Source organism: Lethenteron reissneri, chromosome 23 (assembly GCF_015708825.2).
Source record: "Lethenteron reissneri isolate LAM-NWPU_2019-01 chromosome 23, ASM1570882v1, whole genome shotgun sequence".
NCBI classification, from domain to species: Eukaryota; Metazoa; Chordata; class Hyperoartia; order Petromyzontiformes; family Petromyzontidae; genus Lethenteron; species Lethenteron reissneri.
In genome coordinates this window covers 6,899,451-6,920,476 of record NC_083801.1, presented here as the reverse complement: position 1 = coordinate 6,920,476, position 21,026 = coordinate 6,899,451, and the positions used below count along the sequence as shown (strand labels likewise).

The 21,026-nt window shown below is 44.5% G+C and overlaps 1 protein-coding gene across 1 annotated transcript; it reads left to right on the top strand.

Annotated features, from left to right (window-relative positions):
- The first annotated feature begins 1,247 nt into the window (after nucleotides 1–1,247).
- LOC133345761 (melanoregulin-like) lies at nucleotides 1,248–20,709 on the top strand. Its single transcript, XM_061556727.1, has 5 exons — nucleotides 1,248–1,443; nucleotides 9,485–9,665; nucleotides 12,156–12,246; nucleotides 15,217–15,380; nucleotides 19,757–20,709. Exons 1-5 carry the CDS (start codon nucleotides 1,355–1,357, stop codon nucleotides 19,895–19,897), a joined length of 666 nt encoding a protein of 221 aa, XP_061412711.1. The 5' UTR covers nucleotides 1,248–1,354; the 3' UTR covers nucleotides 19,898–20,709.
- The last annotated feature ends 317 nt before the right edge of the window (nucleotides 20,710–21,026 follow it).

The window sequence follows — 21,026 nt, the reverse complement described above, 5'->3', positions numbered from 1 at the left end:
TCAGTGTGTTGGAATCCAATTTTATATCAAATATATGATATATAAAATGATTTGAATTTCCAGAGCCTACATTTTACTTTAAAACGATGCAGAGCACACTATTGTATTGATCGTAGTATTATGCACTGCTCTGTAAAATGCTTAGTTGGGCATCTTATACTATAACTCATTCGGGAGTGAATGGTTCAATTATAATTTGATGTAAATGTAATATCTTCAATAATGGCGGGAGACGAGTTGACGGGGCAGCACTTATTTATTCACAATGGTTGCACAATGACAGGCACAACCGAGATAACGCCAATGCTACGCGTGCCTGGCTCGGCCACGCACACAGTCTCTCCCGTAGGGTACGCGTGCCTAACTCTGTCTTGCACTCAGGCTCTCCGGCTACGCTCTCCCCACGGGAAGCTATCAGACCCCTACGCGCGCCTAACTCGGCCACGCACTTACTCTCGCCCGTAGGGTACGCGTGCCTAACTCTGCCTTGCACGCAGGCTCTCGGCTACGCTCTCCCCACGGGAAGCTATCAGACCCGCCTTGCCAGGCCACGGGTCTCGGCCACTGAGTTACACAGCCCGGCCCTTACAAGGGCGTCGGGCCGTGAATCCCAAGGCCTCGCCTCTGAGCCTCACAGAGCCCCAGCCCTTACAAGGGCAGCGGGGCTAGGGGTCCCAGGGCCTATCTCTTCCTCCATCTTCTGTCTTTGCCGGTTACCAACTCCCCGAGTGCCTCCGCGCATCGCCTTACATAGCCCTCCGCTCCAGGGGGCGGGGCCTATGCGGACCGCGATGTGGGCACCCGCCTGCGGACCGTGATGTAGCCACCCACCCCGCGCTGTCTCATGATCCTCCCTGCCAGCACGTATCACCACTACATAAACACTAATATAATCGCGCGGAAGCATACTCTATGAAGATGGATGTCTTAAAAGCTATGAAAGCAATTACTGAATCTGCTGCATGCTACTCGATAGGGTCTTCGGATATTTTAAGTTATAAAATTGCGACGTCATTGACCTTATAATTGACATGTTAATTTAAAAAGAACACTAGCGCTACAAGCTCCCTGTATTTTTTAGTATTGGCTTGTTATATTCGGTTGTTTTAGCTTGTACTTGCATGTATTTTTGTTAGTTGTATGGGTTGTGAATATGATATATAGTGACGTATTTGCAACAATTAAAGCCCTTGGATGGTTGGGGCTTGCGATTGTAGATGCTGTGTGGATGCATGCAAGCCATATAGTGTAACTTCATTGGATAACACCGTGCATAATTACATACAATGGGTTGTTTTTTAGTTTCTAACAAATCGCTGCTCAGTGCTGGCCCCTATTTTGGGCCTCGAGAACCATGCAGGAGCAGCCGCACTCGATCTGGCGTGCCTTCTGCTTCTGTCCCAAAATGCACAACGACCGAGATGAAAGGGAACCCATCATGTGGTAAGAGACTTCAGAAATAACCATCAGCTCAGGGGGGGGGGGGGGGGGTTAATGAGGTTTGCATAGAGATTACAGACAGATTAAGCGGCTGGTTTGGAGTGTTGTGAGGCAAGGGAGAGGACAGAATGAACGATGATGGCCTGGGTGGGCTCCATTTGCTGTCCCTGCTGCTTTCCGAGCTCTGCACGTTTAGGAGACCTGGAGACCAGCGAGAAGAAGTCGCTCATTCGGTGAACAATTTCTGCTTTTTGCCGGATTTGTATTGTTAACCCGTGGTTGTGCTTAAATGAGAGGGCATGTTCTAATGAATGTACGGCATTGCTTGGATATCGTGTTGAATGTTAACAGCCGTGTTGTGCAACGTGCGGAGAGAACCCGTGTGTACACGTGTGCACACATACTATAGATTTTACTCTGCACATTGTAGACATACATTATACTCCGTGTGCTTGCATAGCTATTGTCAGCTTTATTTTAGCTTGTGGAACAATTACAATTCACTTCTCAATCGTGAAAGTTGTAAACGACGCCTATCACATGTCTTTCCTGATTCGGCAGTAAAATAAAAAGTATAATTTTACTGTCATTTCATAAAAGTAATCGAGTACATAGAATGTAACAGTTATGAAAAGTTTTGACGAGTGTTTTTTGACGGATGATAAATATACTGTAACTGTTCGCGGTTATAACGAATTACATGCAGATGCATTTAGTGTATGACAAATATGAAAACCTCTCCGAATCGAGATGTCAGATGAATACCTGTTGCAATGAGCGCGACCCTTCAATCGGCTATCTACCTGTGGTTCCCTACATGTGGTTCTGTCCAATACTGTGGGAAGTGATCTTAGGAACTGTTGCAAATACTAATTTTTCACTGGTCATTGGACAACTCTTTGCTGTATAAGAAGCACAGCCATAGAAAAAGTAGGGTAATCGTTGTCGATGGCTTTTTGATTGGGAAACACTGCTCCAAATATTTCCATCAGACAACAAATGTATGGGGAAAACTGTAATTCTACACATTTGTTCACTTAATTTTATTTAGTTGGTTTCTACTTATATTAATTCGGAACACATTTTCAGCTTTGAATTTGCATTGCATACCTCTACGAATTACGTTTATGTAGCCAGCTTGTCGCTGCTATTGTGGGTTACTTAATTATTGCCGTGAATTATGATACTTCGTTTTGTTGGGTTGTGGTTTATAGATGGCAGCTCATGAGAGTGGTGAGGCATATGAAGGCTTTTAAGTGTTTTCATGTGACCCAGTCACGCATTTTCTGCGCAGCCTGACTCACATTTTTGATGCTCTACTTTTGACACAGTCTGCATTCCGCCAACCAGTTTCTGCGCTAGTGCTCGCGGAGGCTCTTGTAAAAAACAAGGGAGAGCTTTGTGCTTTGCGAGAAGCTTTTTTAATCTAAAAATGCAACGTATGTGACCGTAATTATATGGCTTTTAATGAGAAATGGTGGAGGAGAGGCATGGCTCTGATAGATTGCACTTGCCATTGTACAGTAGCACTGAGCTTCTGTAAAACTGGCTTTCTCTGCCTGGTTGTAGCGTTCATTAGATCCGCTTAGTTTGAAATAAGCATGTGAGCAAAGCAACCAGAAGCCATGCAAGAGGCCGAGTGGTTCTTCCACCCCCAGCAGCATCACACCCCTTACGGACGACCTTTGTCCGCGAAGGGGCTAAACCACCGAAGAGCGGCTCTACACCAATAGAGCGAGACCAGCTGCGCTTGGCCCGCGACTGGAAAATGTTAGCTGACATTGGCCGGCAACTTGTGTTTCCTCCGGAGATCGCAACCACCACCCTAAGACCTGACGTGGTGCTCTGGTCCCGTTCGCTCAAGAAGGTCTTCATCATTGAGCTCACAGTACCCTGGGAGGACTCAGTAGATGAGGCTTATGAGCGAAAACATCTGCGCTATGCCGATCTAGCTGCCGAAGCACGGCATCATGGCTGGAACACAGAAGTCCGACCAGTGGAGGTGGGCTGCAGAGGTTTTGTGGCAACATCTACAACCAGACTGCTTAGAGACCTGGGAATTAAGGGCCAGAGCCAGCGTTCGGCAATTAAAGCTGTATCGGAGGCGGCAGAAGGCAGCAGTCAGTGGCTCTGGATGAAGAGGAAAGACCCCAGCTGGGCCCCAAAGTGAGAGGGCCAGGAGGTATGCAGTCAACAATGCTTGACTCAGGGAGGAGGACGCCCCTGCCATGCATAGTCCCATGGGATGTTGGCTACCAACAACAAGGCAACTCCTATGACTAATTGGGAATGGGACGCAAGCGTAGGATTGATCACCCTGTCGCTGGCCGCCTTTGGGGAGGGTGTATAGTATGAAAGGCCGAAACACCCTAGGAACCAAAGGGTCACTACTGACGATGCGCTCCCCAAATTTCACCAGGCTCACTGTTCATGAACTCTTGGAAGTGCTTGCACAAAGGATAGTAACATCTCATCCTGTGTTCTTTGGAATCTGTAAAACTGGCTTTCTCTGCCTGGTTGTAGCGTTCATTAGATCTGCTTAGTTTGAAATAAGCATGTGAGCAAAGCAACCAGAAGCCATGCAAGAGGCCGAGTGGTTCTTCCACTCTCGGTGGCTCATGCAGCTCAGCGCTGTGCTCAGTCAGTGCCACTGAGACACGAGGATCTATAAATCCCAGCATAGATCAGATTCCAAAGAGGTGCAATTACAATGATCTTTTATAAACCTTGTCACCGATTATAAAAAAAAAACATTTTTTAATAATCTACATCAACCTCGCATATAGAACACATTTTTGACAGTTATCTGATAAAAGGGCATGAAACTCAGTGCTCTTGGTCACCTAAGCAACAGTATAATAGTAGTAACAGTGCAAGCACATGCTTATCAGTTGTTCATTATCAGCATACAGTATTCAGCAAGCGGATTTAAAAGTCACATGCAGTGCACTTGTGACATTACCTACTATAATCATCAGAAATGTCTGTCCGTCCCGCGCGTGACGTCACTCCACATGAGGCCCACCGATCGCGTGACGTCACTCCACATGAGGCCCACCCTCCTCTCATTAATATTCATGCCCGCGTGGAAATTTACACTAAAGCACAAGGTCGCGCACTTCACATGCTGCACCCCTCCACAATAACCACGAGGGGGTGACGTCACTTTATATGCCGCACCCCTCCCCAATAACCATTAGCGGGTGCCGTCACTCCACATGGGGCCCACCCTCATTAATAATAATGAGCTGAACAATTTTTCTCTTGAATATTTCAGATTTACTGCAATATACACCCGTCCTTGGACGGGCAAACAAGCTCGTATAATTATAATCTCCCCAATTGTGTGGCACGTTAAAGTGCATGCCATGCCTCCAGAGAGTTCACATATAGCTCATCCAACCCTCGGGCATATGCATTCTTAAAATATCAACACGAAAACAACGATGCCTTTAAGATTCCTTTCACAAGTGTATTTGTTATGTTTTGCTTTGAAATTGCAAGAGTTACGACAGTTAGGCAGTTTGCGTACGTAACATATCGCAATCTTTTTCACATTCCCAGGTTTACATTTTGATTTAAAGCTTTCGTGACTGCAGGGATTCATATTCTTGGTTCTTTCAGTAAAGTCACATAGAAGGGAAAGAATAAAATAAAATATATATTCCCAGGTTTGGTACCCGCAAATGTATAATCCAGGTCTCCACAAACACACATCGGTGTTTATTAGGTGCTTGGGAATAATTAGGGAAATCTCCATAGGGGTCCATGTCAAGTGGCCGTGTTTAGATTGTTGTCCTCCTGCACCTCCGATTAGCGGGGTTGGCTACGTACGGTGCGAAGAAAGTTCAACATACATAGCTAAGGGGGCTGTCAATAATGTTTTATTTGGGGGGGGGGGGTGCACATATTATTGCTCGCCCTTTACACGTGCAATAGTTGCGAGGACAACTGTTCCCCTTTTCTCCGTGTCGCTGCACATCTGAGACCACATTTTGCTTTTTAATAGACCTGGACCTTAACTCCAGTGGCGGCTACTGCAAAATCTCTCAGGGGGGGCAAATGTCTGGATGATTGATAAGGATAAGGTCCACCCATGCAATGGATAAATTAACAGCTTAAGCATGTAAAGGCAACTTCACTTCTTTAATATTAATGAAAAATAAAGTGACTCTTACAATACATCTTGTTTGTTTCTATACTCACTATTATTACAACCCACTCAGTTTCTTTTATTAAAGATTCCACTAGGTGGCGACAAATAATATTGTTGACTGAAACGTGCTTACGTATGATGACGTAAGCACGTTAGTGCGAGCCCTCCCGGAAGCCATAGAGAATGCATTTCAGCGCCCGCCGTTCGAAAAAAATCATCTTTGAGTGTAAGTCTATGGGACCACTCGGGGCGATTCTCAGCCGGAGTGAAATCGCCCAAAAAGAGGCGGTACTCCACAGAACGTGACATGACGCTGATTGGACTATATCCAGAGGCACAGTAACGGCTCGCGTAACTCTGTGGTTGAATGAGATTGGGGGTGCGTCGCCCATTCGCCCTAATGAAGAAACCGCCCTGCCTAACTCCGAATGGGTTCTTACTGCACGCATTCGCAGATTGCGCGGTGTTTTATTTTCCACTTCAAAAACATTCAGAAAGCACCACGGGGTGCGCTTAGAAATCTGCACGGATCTCGGAGTGGAGGTTGCGAGGAAGGTGGCGTGGTGGTGGGCAGGGCGCGCACGCACCGGGGCTGTTCCCAGACTCCGCGCGTCTGGATCCCCCCCCCCCCCCCCCACGGCTCCATCTCGCTGCACGTGGGATTCTGCACAACCGCGGGTTGAACGGCTGTGGTCGAGGAGCCGTCGAGTTCGGGAAACAATGCCACCTTGCTCCCTCCCCCACGTACGCAACAAAGGGCCGCGGAAGAGCTGGCTGCCTCGCTTCTCCCTCGTTCATCTCAGTAACGTTTCGGTTTACGAAAAAACGATGCCCGAACAAGATTTGAAGTCTCCATTGTCTGCCCTAGCCATTGAAAACGAATTTCTTTAGAACCGCTTTTTGTGTTTAGTTTGTTGTCCTTTCCCGAGTACCTCCGATTAGCACGATTGGCTACGTACGGTGCGAAAGAAGTTCGACGTACATTGTCTATTTTTTATATTTAAGTGAGATCGACGCAAGCAAAAGGTAAACTAAAAACTTTTAGGGATACACGAAAGAGAAGCGAGGCAGCCCTTCGTGGTCCATCATTGATTTAGGGAGCACGTGGCATTATTTCCCCGTCTGCTCCTCTGCTGAACTTGCACTCCGTACTGTGGGTATCGCAGTGCAATTCAGTAACATCCTAGGATTAAGTGTGCGGATGCCGTAAACCGCACTTACCCGACACCGTCACTTTGGTGTTTCTGACGAACTAGCAGCCTGTATTGGTGAGAGTACTCATGCACAGTTTTATATTGCATCGTTATACAGTACTGTATTTCATTCCTTGTTTTTGAGTTTTGTATGTGCGTTAGTGAGAAGGTAGGAGTGAGAATACTGTGTCTGGGGCAGCCGAAGGGGTCTGGAACACAGTGCCCCTTGTACTCTGTACACCTCGATTTACTCTGCACGGATTCGCTCAGAACGCAACCCCCGTGCAGAGCGAGGCAGGGTCCCGTGGATTGTAAAGCATGACCCACTCGTGTTTGACATTTACCCGAGCTCACGATAGAAATAGTCAAATATAATTTTGTGTGTGTGACGATTGATTATAGACGCAAGCGGCATGATGTTACATGAAGGCGAATGGTGTGAAAGCCAAACTGTATAAAACATCATGTATTAAACAGTTTAAAACATGAAAGTGAGTACGACTCGAAACATTAGGCTAAAGTAATATATTAGTTAGTCGAGTTGTGACGAGTCATGGCAATTCACGACAATTTAATAATTGCTTTGGTGAATTGTTACATGTCTATTGTTCACACAATACCACGTATTTTGTAACTACAATTCTGCTGAAACTGGGTATATATTATAGCGCAACACACATTAACACTTGGTCCATGTGTGTTAGCATAATTCTACTACTTGTACGGTGTTATTATGCCGCAAGCTTAATTTTGTATTTACCAACATCACTGGTTTGTCAAGAAACTTGAGCCCGAGGATAACTTTCTGCTTGTGTATTAAATCTAGACCTAATGAAATGTCCTCGGATGGATTTATTGAATGCCGAGTTTGTTCCTGAATACGTTTAGAGCCCAATGCTCTGACCGAATAGTGCTTTCTTGTCTGTAGCCGCGTGAGACGCAAACAAAAACTGTAACACCCCAGAGGCAATTTTTGTTGTGCCATGTCATATCGAATCCAGATTGAACTTCACCAAAGTGCCGTGCACATTTTGACTAAGAAAACCATTGACCATTAAGAACGTGGATACTCCATGTAATGGAACACTTTGACGAGCGAATACATTTAACATCATGGCAAACACGAAAGGTATTTTCAACATCCAGGCTGAAGACCTCATAGTTGAGGTGACACAGGTTCACTTAACAATTGTGTTTATTGCATGGATTTAACCGTTTTATGAGAGTGGTGTTCGCAGGTTGACTGCAGTAGTGCCATTATGTACAGTATCGGGGTTTCTTTATCTGCCTTCCGTTAAACGTCTAGAGCTATCACCCTGCTCAGAATCGACTGTACACACTTAGCAAATGTTAACTTTACATTGACAATGAAAGACAACTTGAAAAGAAATAAATGACAACAATGAGAATTTTATTCCATGAGGCACAAATATTCAACTGCCGTAGTGTAATGGTTCTCACGCAGCACTTTTAAGCCAGAGGTCACCGGTTCCACTCCATCTCCTGGGGAGGTTAATTGGAAAAAAATGGGGAATTTTTTTTAAATACTCCTGTCTCTAGAGCACGGTACACGCACAGTCGATTAGCAGCATGTGGTGGGGTAAAGGACACCCGCCTCGTAGTCCTGACAAACATAAATACTACACACAACCAGCTCGAGTTACAATTAATACCGCATCGCGCGCTTTCGGATGCGATCGTGTGGCCATCTGGAACGGTCTGCATTCCGATACTTATTAGGAAGCTACTGGAGCTATGCTCTTGTAAATCTCGATTGAACAGTCATTGCTTTCGAACTAATTTTTGTGTTTAGTTCGTTGTCCTTTCCCCGCACCTCCAATAGGGAATTTGGCTATGTATGGTGCGAAAGAAGTTCTACATACACAACCAGCTCTAGTTAATACGCTATTTTATAGTCCAATGCTTTAACTGAATACTTGTTCTCTTGTAGCAGCATGGGACTCAAACGAAACGGTTTAACTTTGAATTTACTCATCTTGCCCTTGCCCAGGGGTCGTCAACCTGCAGCTCCGGAGCCGCATGCGCCTCTTGGAAATTCGAAAATGGCTCTTCTTGTTATTTTGGTTGCCAACCCCTGACCATGGAAGTCCAGTTTACCATGGAAGTCCAGTTTACCATGGAAGTCCAGTTCATCATGGAAGTCCAGTTCACCATGGAAGTCCAGTTTACTGTGGAAGTCCAGTTCACCATGGAAGTCCAGTTCACCATGGAAGTCCAGTTTACTATGGAAGTGCAGTTCACCATGAAAGTCCAGTTTACTATGGAAGTGCAGTTCACCATGGAAGTCCAGTTTGCTATGGAAGTCCAGTTCACCATGGAAGTCCAGTTTACTGTGGAAGTCCAGTTCACCATGGAAGTCCAGTTCACCATGGAAGTCCAGTTTACCAAGGAAGTCCAGTTCACCATGGAAGTCCAGTTCACCATGGAAGTCCAGTTTACTATGGAAGTCCAGTTCACCATGAAAGTCCAGTTTACTATGGAAGTGCAGTTCACCATGGAAGTCCAATTTACTATGGAAGTCCAGTTCACCATGGAAGTCCAGTTCACCATGTGCATGCGGCTCATTTCGGGCTGTTTCGTGATGTTATTTGACCACCGTCTCGTATTCACATCGCATTGCGGCTCTCGAAAAAAAATGGTCCTCCTTGTTGCTGCCCCTTCCCCATGCATGCAGGTCCCAGGCGGGCGTATACTACGACCGTGCGATGGACACATCATTTGAGCAGACGGAGAATCTGAGCAGTTGCTCGAGCGCCGCGTCTGGCTCGGAGACGCTGCCTCTGCTCGGCGACAGAGGGGACGACGAGACGGCGGATTCGGACGGAGCGCTCCTCGAGAACACGAACCTCGAGCTTGTATGTACACGCGCCTCCTCGTGGTCACAGTCGATCATCGATTAATCCGGCGGCTTCGGGCTTCGGGAGGGGAAGAGGCGCCCGATTTTAAAAAACGCCGGATAATTATCAATCACATAATTTGAAATAGATTTTTTGCACATTATTGCTTAACATTATGGTTTAGGTGTTGTTTTTTTTCTCTCTTTTAAACGTGCTTGCAATATGAAATTTCCATGAATAAACGTACAAAGGCAAACATATCATACTGTAAAAAGTTACAGAATTTACTATACCGTTCTTACCACTAATCTCGAAGACGCAGCATGGGTTGATGTACGTAGTACGACGCACTTGTTTAATCACAACCACGTGTTTGACGATCGCCGGATAATGTTGGACCCCGGATAATCGATGATCAATTTTATTTCATTCATCATCATCACCAGTGGTTCTCAACCTGTTTTGGCTACTGCTACCCCTCTCGTAAAAAATTTGTTTCAACAGAGTTATCCGCCTTACCTGACCCAACATGGTTCTGAGAATTAAATGTATGAATAAATTAATAGCAATATTTTAACCAATTGTCCATTGTGTAAGGTATCCTAACTCGCTAGTAACTGCAAGCGTATAACATTTTTCAACGAACGCTCTGTGCATGCATGAGCATGCATGACATCATTTGCATCGGCAGATTCATGTATGATTATTCACCAATGCTTCTCACGTATCACATGAATTCACAAGTTTATAAATCACTTCACGTAACCCCCTGGAACATCACCACCGTGTACCACCAGAGGACCGTGATCATCACGATCTATGGGCAGGTAACCCCCAAGGTGTCCACTGTACATCTCGTAATTTGTTTCCACTTTCCTCTGTCTTGTGCCAATATTCTCAAGGGGCCGTCCATAAATGACGTCACGCACCTGGGGGGGGGGGGGGTTAGACATTTGTGACGATGTGTGACGAGGGGCGGAGGGGGGGTTTGAGAAATATGACGTCACATCAAAATGCGCAACTTTAAATATAGACAACACGTTCTATGTAATTAAATAGACTTTTTGATAAATGTTTTTTCCTACAACATCAGAGTGCAGCAGCACATTACATACGCACTACAATGACAATAGTTTAAAGCGATTTGAAGCATGTTTTATTTGGGGGGGGGGGGGCAGAGCTTTGTGACCTCATATTTGAGGGGGGGTCTGACTTTTTGTGACGCCGTGTGACGAGGGGAGGAGGGGGAGTTAAAAATTGTCCAAAATCGTGTGACGTCATTTATGGACGGCCCCCAAGTAGTGCCACGTCTTTTAAGCATCAATCTCTTATGTCGTCAAGCTTTTCTCGATTGGGTCTTCGTGTATTTCCGGTTCCTTCCATTTTTCCGAACAACACACTTTCATACACCTGTAATGCGGGCGTAAATGGGCGGGGCGGATATGACGATCCGAGAGGGAGGAGTCAGGGTGACGTGGGGGAGAAGTTATAGCGGGGAGACAGGAAGCTATCTGGGTCAGTCGGGGGAGTGAAGGGTGGTGAACACGTTGGGTGGTCGCTGTGCCTCAGCCTGGTGGCTGAGGGGCTCATGACGGCGCCAGCCAGCGGGGTGGAAGAGAGAGTGGAGGATTGAGGTTGGAGATGGCGAGATAGCCACAGAGGCCACGAAGGGCTGAGGTAGGAAGTGGCGGGATAGCCACAGAGGCCACGAAGGGCTGAGGTAGGAAGTGGCGAGATAGCCACAGAGGCCACGAAGGGCTGAGGTAGGAAATGGCGAGATAGCCATAGAGGCCACGAAGGGCTGACGTTGGGAGGTGGCGAGATCGCCACGCACGGAGGAACAGGGAGCAGCGATGGAGCTGCTGTGGGGGCAGCCGGAGGGCTGCACCAAGAGCCTGCAGCGGAGCTGCAGGAGCGTGGAAGGCTACGGGAGCGAAGGCAGATGTGGGGCTGCCAGGGGGAGAGTCTCAGGAGGAGTGCCGTGTGGGAAGGAGAACGCGAACCCCAAATAAAGGACACGGAGTCAGAGAGAAGTGTCTGAGTCCTTTTATTACACACCTGCTGCTTAAAGATTGTGTCAAAATAATTTGGTCTATGCAGACATGACCCAACATTCGATCATGCAAATTTAATCCATCGGCATTGGGGCAGTGCTCATATCCATCATTCACACAGTCGCGAAAGCCGACGTGTTAAACTGACGCAGCCATTTGTGGACACTCCACATTTTTATGGCAGCTTAGTCCGTCCTTTAGGAAAATCAAATTGTGATTTTTCACCTTTTGTATCACCTTGCAGGGGTGATGTATGATTCAGCATTTTCTTTTTTTCAGGATTTAATTTGAATGTTCAATGCTAGTCTAACTGATTCATTAAAAAAATGCATAAAGATTAAAGGCACAGGGACAATGAAATATACCAGTCAATCATAAAACATAAGTAAATTGATGCGTCGTCTTTCACTGCAGCTTTGCGGACTCGTCACGCGCTTTGCTTTGTGTATTGCAGGCGTGGCAGATGCTTCAATATGGAAAAGAGCCAGACGACGAGACTCACAAAGAAGTTCAGTGGCGATGGAAGATGATTCTGTCCAAATTAGGTTATTGCCCTTTAATTGTCACAACCTCAGAATGATATTGCTTCTTTATAATAGATTCATTATTGCATTCGTGTTGTACCGGTGGTACTAGTTTGGCAGGCTGAAGCTTTGCAATATCATTGGCAAAATACCGTTGATGCAATGTATAGGGTGGGCCAGATGTCTTGTGACCCCAAATTGATTGACCCCTAAAATGTTTTTCGTTTGCGTAATAATTTATGTTTAAAATAAACCGTTTTTAATATTACGTTTTATAGAATTAAATAGGAGTCCCAAGACATCTGGACCACCTTGTTTATTGTAAATCAGCGCCACTATGTGGCTGTCCTATAAAAAGACCAGTGCCAGATGTCTTGTGACCCCCATTACATTTTTTAAAATCTTTATATGTTTGTATACCAACGGTTCTGTTATGCAGTGTAATATTTTTTTAAACGTGTAATAACCGTATTAAATATCATAATTGTTGTTAATACATAGGCGCAGTTTGACTTCTATATTTGGGGGTGGGGGGCGGCAGGGGTTCGGTTGACCCTCACATTAGGTAGGAATCGTGGGTGCACGCAATTAATGTATTTATTTATTTATTATCTTTATTTGTAAACTACTGAAAATAAATTAATAAAGGTGCCCAGTTGTTTTTTTTGGGGGGGGGCTTAGCCCGCCCCGTGCCCCCCTACATTTCTAAATGTTAGCAATGTCCTTATTAAGGGTCCAGTAAGTTTGTATGAGAGCCGGCATTTTATTTGCACAGGATGATTCGATGCCATGTCCTATGATAAATTTGACAACGTTGCCGGGTCCACTTGAGCAAATGTATTCAAATGAATAAGCAAATGGAAAAAAAAATGTTCGGGGACAATTCATTGTGGGTCACAAGCCATCTGGACCACTCTGTAGAGAGACATTACTATCGTAATACAATGGTTTAATCAGATGTTCAAATCCATCATTTTAGCACCTGAAGTCGTGGTTTTAAAAGCACGTACTTCCACAAATGGTATGCTTGATCAAACAAAACATCGAATATCCAGTGATAACATACGTTACTACTGATTACAGAATTGTATCGTGGCTGCAGTATATAAGGTAGCGCCAATAACTTTCAGTTAATTACACACAAAATAAGAAGAATGGATTTGGCCAACTTGATCTTGCCAAGGTGTTGAGGGCTTCTTAAAGCAATGGTAGATTGGCAAGTACTCACCTGCACAGCAGAAGTTATGCCATATACTTTGGTGAGTAGTTCTTTGGTTTTCTTACACGGTCATTTCCCCAGCACAATGTGATTATTTTCCATCAATGTGGGTTCACTGATGTATGATAACTTCTCTTAGTGCCTTAATTTAATCGCATATGAACGAACGGAAAGTACGGAATAGTAAAATAATAATCACATTACCGCAGTAGTGACAATGCAATCTCATCTTTATCCAGGAATACCTGAAGCCAATTTCAGAAGCGTCCTACTTTTCGATGTTTGGCCATCCCCTTATTAAGGAGTGGTCTGCGTGGAGCAAGAAACTGCAGTACAGTAACAAAGAGAAATCGCACATGTGTGGAGGGTATACCACTGAATAACAAGTTAACACACATAGGTGTGTTCATTACATTTGCTGCACTGCCATCTCATGGCCACCGCGTGGCCAACTTAGGGTGGATTCTCAGCTCGCGAGGAAAACTGCGCGATCCACCAAGCACCAACCCTGCCTCCGAAGGCGCAGCGTTGCGGACATGCGATACCGCATGTGTTTTGCATGCATTTCTCATTACATTGCCAGAAAAGCACCAGGATAGCTGTATATTCAAATGGCTACGGTGTTTGCTACTTATTATAATCAGCTCAGGGGGTGCGGCAATCGGTGAGGTGGGTCACCACCGGTATTTGATTTGTCTCGCGCGGTCGCATCTCGGGTATAGATCGCAGCTCCTCTTGGCCTAATCCCATCATTACGCGCATGGCCTCGAGCTGTCGTGCCTGGACAATGCAGCTACCGCAGCATCTCCGTATAGTACCTCTTTGCGGTATGAAGTTACTGCTCTAATTAAATTAACACAAAACGTCGTGGAACGTAAATGAAATAATTTGCGTAAAATTACATTTAAACCGCGTTTTAAATCAGTTTTTGTCCTTTTACACCGTTGAAAGTATATCTCATGGTGGTTGTCAAGGGGGCCCCAACTCGTAGCTTTGGTCAGCAGGGGGGCGCGGGGCAAGGCACCCCCTGCCCAACGCGGGTTACGCTAGTGGCTTGCAATGCTTATAACAGTAATGTGAAACGGCTCAGTCGAGAAGACGGTGCCAAGAAGGCTCACGAACTTCCACTTTCAGAAGCTAAGCCTTGGCCATGCTATTTTTTGTTAAATGTTCATACTTATTATCACGCTTCTTTACCCAGAAAAGCCTCACTCAGTCTCAATATTTTTTTCAGGAGGTTGTTGCGGTATGGGGTAATGATTCCAAATGCTGTGTAGATTCCAATTGAGTATTTTGCAGGTCATATATCAAATTTGTAAAATTTTGACCATACCCCAAACGACGTCACAGGATCTGTTCAAGTCCACCGCGAAGCAGGAGGACTTCTCCACAATTCTGGCAAATCGCCTGATCAAGCTGGTTATAATCACCAGTGGAACGTCATACTCAAATTGTAAATGTTGTGATTTACTTTCAAACACACTGGTGTGTTGAATTAGCAACTAATTGGCGCGTTTTGTTTACGTGATGAACCTTGCTGGTTGGCTCTGTCGTATGGTTGTGGGATAACAACACATTTATATTTACCAGATCTAACCAAAAACAACCTTTATTATGGCGCGTAGTAAGTTTTTTTTTACGGTAAATACACCCGCAGCATTTATTTGGGCAGCCGCTTAAAAACTAACCGTGAACCTCTGCAACGAGCGACGTCACTGGATTGCCGTGAGTTTTCTTCCCGGTCCGGTGTGGGATTGTGCTCCGTGCTGCAGGGTTTGAGGGCGAGACGACCGTGCTGCTCACGGTGACGCCGCGAGGAAGCATGAGCGATGGACCAAATGCAGAGAGGGCCCTGGACATGTTGACCCATCTGTCTGTGCGCACGGCTATTTTCCACCCGCTCGATGTGCCCCCAGAGCGCTACCTTGTAGTGCTGGTGTGTATTGAATCCAATCTATATTTTAATAACAAAAGCAAAACACTTACACTCACCACCAAAATGTTGATAGTGCTGTCTGGTTTGTACTCTAGCAGAACTGTTTTTTTTAATGCTACAGTTTTTTTTAACAGGGCTGCCAAGTCATCAAGTTAGAGGGAAAGTGAATGCATGAATATATAATTACTAGCCTATAGCCCGTCCAAGCGTAAATCTGAAACATTCAAGCGAAAAGCAGAGCGCAACGTCATATTCATTGCATCCATTTGTTTGAAATTTGTAAGGTCACGGTGACACAGACTATTTCATTTTAAGGTTATATTCCCTTGTTCATCATGACGTCCTTTTTACTTTGATGTCTCAATAGCGTTATGGAGATCGCGTAACGTGAGGGTTCTGCCTTTGTAGTGAGGGTTGTAAGTTGACGCCGAGGACGGGGGAGGAGGCGCCTCGCCCCCCCCATGTGGAGTGACGTCACCCGCTCATGATTATTAATGAGGGGGGGTCCATTTGGAGGACGTCACCTGCTCATGATTATTAATGGGGGGGGGGGGCATGTGGAGGACGTCACCTTAACACGTAGGCTTTCGCGACCAATATCCATAATAGAGGTTTTTGGGTTAGATCGCGTAAATATATAAATGTGTCGTTAAAACCTGCCACCACCCTACACAGCCAACTAGTAAGGGTTGTCACGTAAACAGAACATGCCAATTCATCACTAGTACAGCACAACGGTGTGTTGGAGAGCCAATCCACAACATTTACAATCTGAGGACCACGTTTCGCCAGTAATTACAACTAGCTTCATCAGGCGACAGCCAGATTTGTAGAGAAGTCTTACTGTTTCGTTCCTTATATAGAGGCGTATATGTGTTGACCACCTTTCTGCGCTCTTGCACAATTTGGGGTGGGGGGGGGGGCATTACTGAGGCAATGTACATTATGCACAGTCAGTTAAGTGATGTTTCCGTCCTACCTACCTATGTCAGCTGTTATTTCCGACTCTCTGTCTCTCTATGCCTCTCTCTTAGATCTCTCATGCTCACATGTCCTTTGCATTGCGCTCGCATGCCTTTGGATTGCACTCTCATGCTCACATGTCCTTTGGATTGCACTCTCATGCTCACATGCCCTTTGGATTGCACCCTTTGGGTTGCACCACTCTTCGATTTCACATGAACATGGTAATCTCTCACATTAACATAGCCACTTCCATGCCCTCGTCGAGGAGGCCGTTCTCTGATCTTACATGCTAATTTCTCACATTAACATCACTAGCCCCGCCCACTTATTTATGACTCTTGGGCTACCCCCATTTTAAACCTTTTAATAGTCTGCCTCAGCAGCAGATCATGCTTTCCCACCTGATGACGGACGCTTGTGTTGCGCCCGAAACGTCGTGATTTATTTTATTTTATACTTACGTGACTTTACCGAAAGAACCAAACAGGAGTATGGATTCTTGCAGTCACGAAAGCTTCAAATCTAGTTAGTAGATAGTTTTGCACAACAATTCAACATCAAAATCAAATGAGTGCCCTTGTTGGCACGCGTGTTCTGCTACTGCTGACAGTTGTATTTGGGATAATTTAATGTTTATCTGATGTTCTTTTAGTCTCGTGCTGATCATTCGTCCTGTTTGCCCAACATAACATTTACCACACGTGCAGTTAATCCTGTACACACCTTCGGTTGATAGCTTCGGTAATACATCTTTTGTACCAGACATTAATTTCTGTATTTTATGTACCTGTGCCAAATCTGACTCGGATGTTTTGTTTTTCCAAACATCTGGCTAGTTTATCAGTTACTCCCGCAATGTACGGTATTTTGATCGTTTTAATTACTTGGGCAGTTTCAATGCTCTTGTTATTTGATTTGGTTTTGATATTCAATGCTCTGTTGATTTGTGCATTGTTGTAAACGTTCATTTGTAGCGCTTCTTTAACATGTTGAATTTCACTTCTCAGACTCACACCATCTGACACTTTCTTTGCTCGATGAATGAGCGTCTTGATAAGAGCAAATTTCTGTGTGGGGTGACAGTGTGACTGCATTCAGATAGGCGTCAGTATGCGTTTTCTTTTGGTAAAGACTGCGTGTTATTAAATCCTTTATATTAAGTTCACTTGCTTGCTTGCGCGCTTACGACCGTGCAAATCTTTCGGTCGTGTTTTAATCAACTTCCCGTGATCCAATCGAGCTGACATTTTGCACACAGACTCGTTGTGCGTGACAATTTATTTTCGTGAAAATTCTTTTTCCAAAATTTTCCACTTTTTAGGAAATTTTTTTTTCATATTTATTTAAAATACCAATGTGATAAAAATGAAACTCTTACTCAAGAAAAACAGAAATGAATAATGAAATAAAACCGATGCCACGCATATAAAAGATTTATAGTGAAAAACTTTGTTTTTACGGGTTAATTTTTTTTTACATTTCCACCCTATCCGAGCAGAATATCCATAAATGGTAGACATCTGTGAGCTTCCACTTCCATGGTGAACTGGATGGATGGGTTTTGCGAATTGAAATTATTTAGAAATGCGTTCAGTGTATCTTTGCCGTGTGGCCAGACCACCAATGTGTCATCGACATATCTAAACCAAGCAGATGGTTTGTGTGCTTGAAGCTATTGCTTTTGTTTCAAAATCTTCCATGTACAAATTCGCTATCACAGGAGACAAAGGAGAGCCCATTGCTGCTCCTTCCTTGTGTTCATAGAAGTCACCTTGGCACAAGAAGTAAGTGTTCTTTAGACAAGGGATTACCGTTGGTAGGGCTTTTTTAATAAACACAATAGACAGGAAGGACAAGTTCAAAGGGCTCACATAATGCACATGCATAATGTACGTTGCCTCATATATTAGGAACGAAACAGTAAGACTTCTCCACAAATCTGGCTGTCGCCTGATTAAGCTAGTTGTAATTACTGGCGAAACGTTGTACTCAGATTGTAAATGTTGTGGCTTGGCTCTCCAACACATCGGTGTGCTGTACTAGTGACGAATTGGCATGTTCTGTTTACGTGACAACCCTTACTAGTTGGCTGTGTCGGGTGGTGGCGGGTTTTAACAACACATTACAAATTTAAGCGATCTAACCCAAAAACCTCTTGTGGAGGAGGTCGTCACCTGTTCATGATTATTAATGAGGGGGCCGGTCGACGTGGAGTGACGTCACCCGCGTTATACACAAACAGACATTATTGGCTCATTATAGTAGTCATTCTTAAACGGATTCAATCTCGTGCCAGCATTTAAAATACGTAGTGCCAGCAGAGGGTGCTGGGTGGAGAGTTCACCCTCTACATGCATGATACATGTGTGCATTTGCTTGAGAGTGGATGTGTGTTTACAGTATATTAGGATAGATACGTGTTATGTGCGGTTTGTTTGTATGTATATGTGTGGGGAGCGGTAATATAGCGGCTAGCCCGTTGTGCTACGAACCCGGCCACCCGAGTTCGATTCCCGCTCATGGACCACCACCAGTGACGATTAACTGAACCGGTCCTGGGCCTCCCCTAGGTCGACTCAGCCCAAATGAGTACATGATATAATGTGTAAACATAGCCACTAGGGAGACAAAGGTGGCCGGGCGTGGTGATGGCCACTCAGCCCCTCGTGTGCCATGCCGGTAACAGCGTATGCCCCAAAAGTATGTTTAGGCTACACGGGATTTTTGGGTTTTTGATAAGTGTGTTATGTGTTTGTATGTGAGAGTGGATATGTCTCCCACAGGGAAACATTTCTATATTCATAAGCAGATATATTTCTGTATCTCAATAGGCTGTAGCAACCAGAATGCATATCGCAATAACCTTGGCCTCAAACAGAAGCTGAATGCCTCTTCTTGGAACTATCACAATGAAATGTATCACGTGTGGAGTTTTTACTTCATTTATTAATTTTAATTGACTTATGCACGTGTCCAAGACCTACAATTGTTTGCCCGTTGAGCAGTAGTTGTCATTCACTTCGATGACATGTGCCTGATATAAATATTAATGAGACATTAAGATATTTAGTTTTTAGTTTATGGGAGAAATGTAAATTGTGGCTAGATCCTGACGTTTTATATTTGGATAGAGTTAAGTTAGACAGTATATCCTGGGAATTTGGCATAATATTTTCTAAAGACTTTGTATCACTTCATAGGAGAACATTTAAGCAATAGGGAAGACAATTTGCAAAGTGTCTTTGGCCTATTCTTGCTGAAATCGGAATGTATAAAGGAAGCAGGGCATTGGGGAAGCTTGAACAAACCATAGAATACATTCTTTAAAATGGCACTGAATACAACATTCATAAAGTCTGACACTTGCTCTGGGTTTACATCTGTCACCCGTCTGGGACACCTGCCCGTAGGATCGCCTGCTGTTGTTGGATGTCGCGGAAGAGTTTGTGGCCGAGGCAGAGCGTCTGTATCCTGTGGAAGAGTGGGGGGATCTCCATAACATGAGCCTGTCGTGCTCTCCTCGGTCGACGGTAGGAGCACGGCCATCTTAGTTCACCACTTTGAAAACTGAAGCCCACTTGTCCGTCAAAGCTCTGGACAAAACCGTACATCATTTTCGCTGTAGCGTGTCTTCATAGAAACTGAATGCATTTCTGCAACATTTGTACAACTTTTTACACATTATGAGCAATGTCCATTCCAAGCAGTTGGTATTTTTGTATTTGTTTTGATCGTATTTAAACATGAACCTGGCACAGAGAACAACCGTGACGTGGGGAAGAGGCACAGAAACTCCAAACTCTATGGCCCTGGGTTTAGAGGGAAGGAGAAATTCGGGGTCACTGCCCCAGCAAGGTGGGGACCGCGAGTGGGAGCATGTAGGGTTTTTTTTTTATTCCACTGGGTAATTTTACAAATGTGGCATCGTTGGTTATCATTAAGCAGCGTTTCTGAATGATACCACAAAGTCTTAAATGACCACCTCCCAACAGAATTTAGTAATACAGTAAATGTATTATTGGTATTCTGTTGCACACTCGAGATGAAGGACGTGGGCAGGTGCTCCAAATCGAGGGCAAGCACATTTATTTATTGTGGTTCATATGAATCTTGGGAAGAACAGCACCGTCACTCTGTAAAATGCAACAGCGCGTGTTACACGCAGCAAATCTTCCGAGACGCCATTAACCATGTGGCTGGTTTACACGTGCGGTTATTCATTAACCCTTTCTCTTAAACCCAATTCTACTGCTGATAAACCATCTTTGTCTTTGACAATCACATTTGCACATCACTATTCGAATATTACTTTAATCCTAAGCTGTATGTCTATCTATACCATCCACTTCTATCGGTATCTTACACCCATTATATGTACTGTATGTGTACAGTATACATACTGTATATCACCATTGTACAGCTTACTACTTTACATGTGTTCTATGCTCAATAGCATTGCAAGTAGTCATACTCTGGGTACATGGGCATGGCTATAGACTAAACAGTATTAGAGTTAGAGAATTACAATGACAATAACTAATTACAGTGCGTCATCCCTTTACAATGCACAGTGCTAAAACGCCTCTAATTGCATATATCACAAACGAACAATTCAAAGCCAAGCTTAAAATCTAAAACAAGTCTAGAACAAATCTAGAACATTTATATAACGATCAAAAA

Excerpts from the sequence above, each read along its gene's own strand:
- LOC133345761 (XM_061556727.1), top strand. The coding sequence starts at position 1,355 with ATGCAGGAGCAGCCGCACTCGATCTGGCGTGCCTTCTGCTTCTGTCCC. Across the intron at positions 1,444-9,484 it reads GAAAGGGAACCCATCATGTG|GTCCCAGGCGGGCGTATACT; the intron begins GTAAGAGACTTC and ends CCATGCATGCAG. Across the intron at positions 15,381-19,756 it reads AGCGCTACCTTGTAGTGCTG|GATCGCCTGCTGTTGTTGGA; the intron begins GTGTGTATTGAA and ends ACCTGCCCGTAG.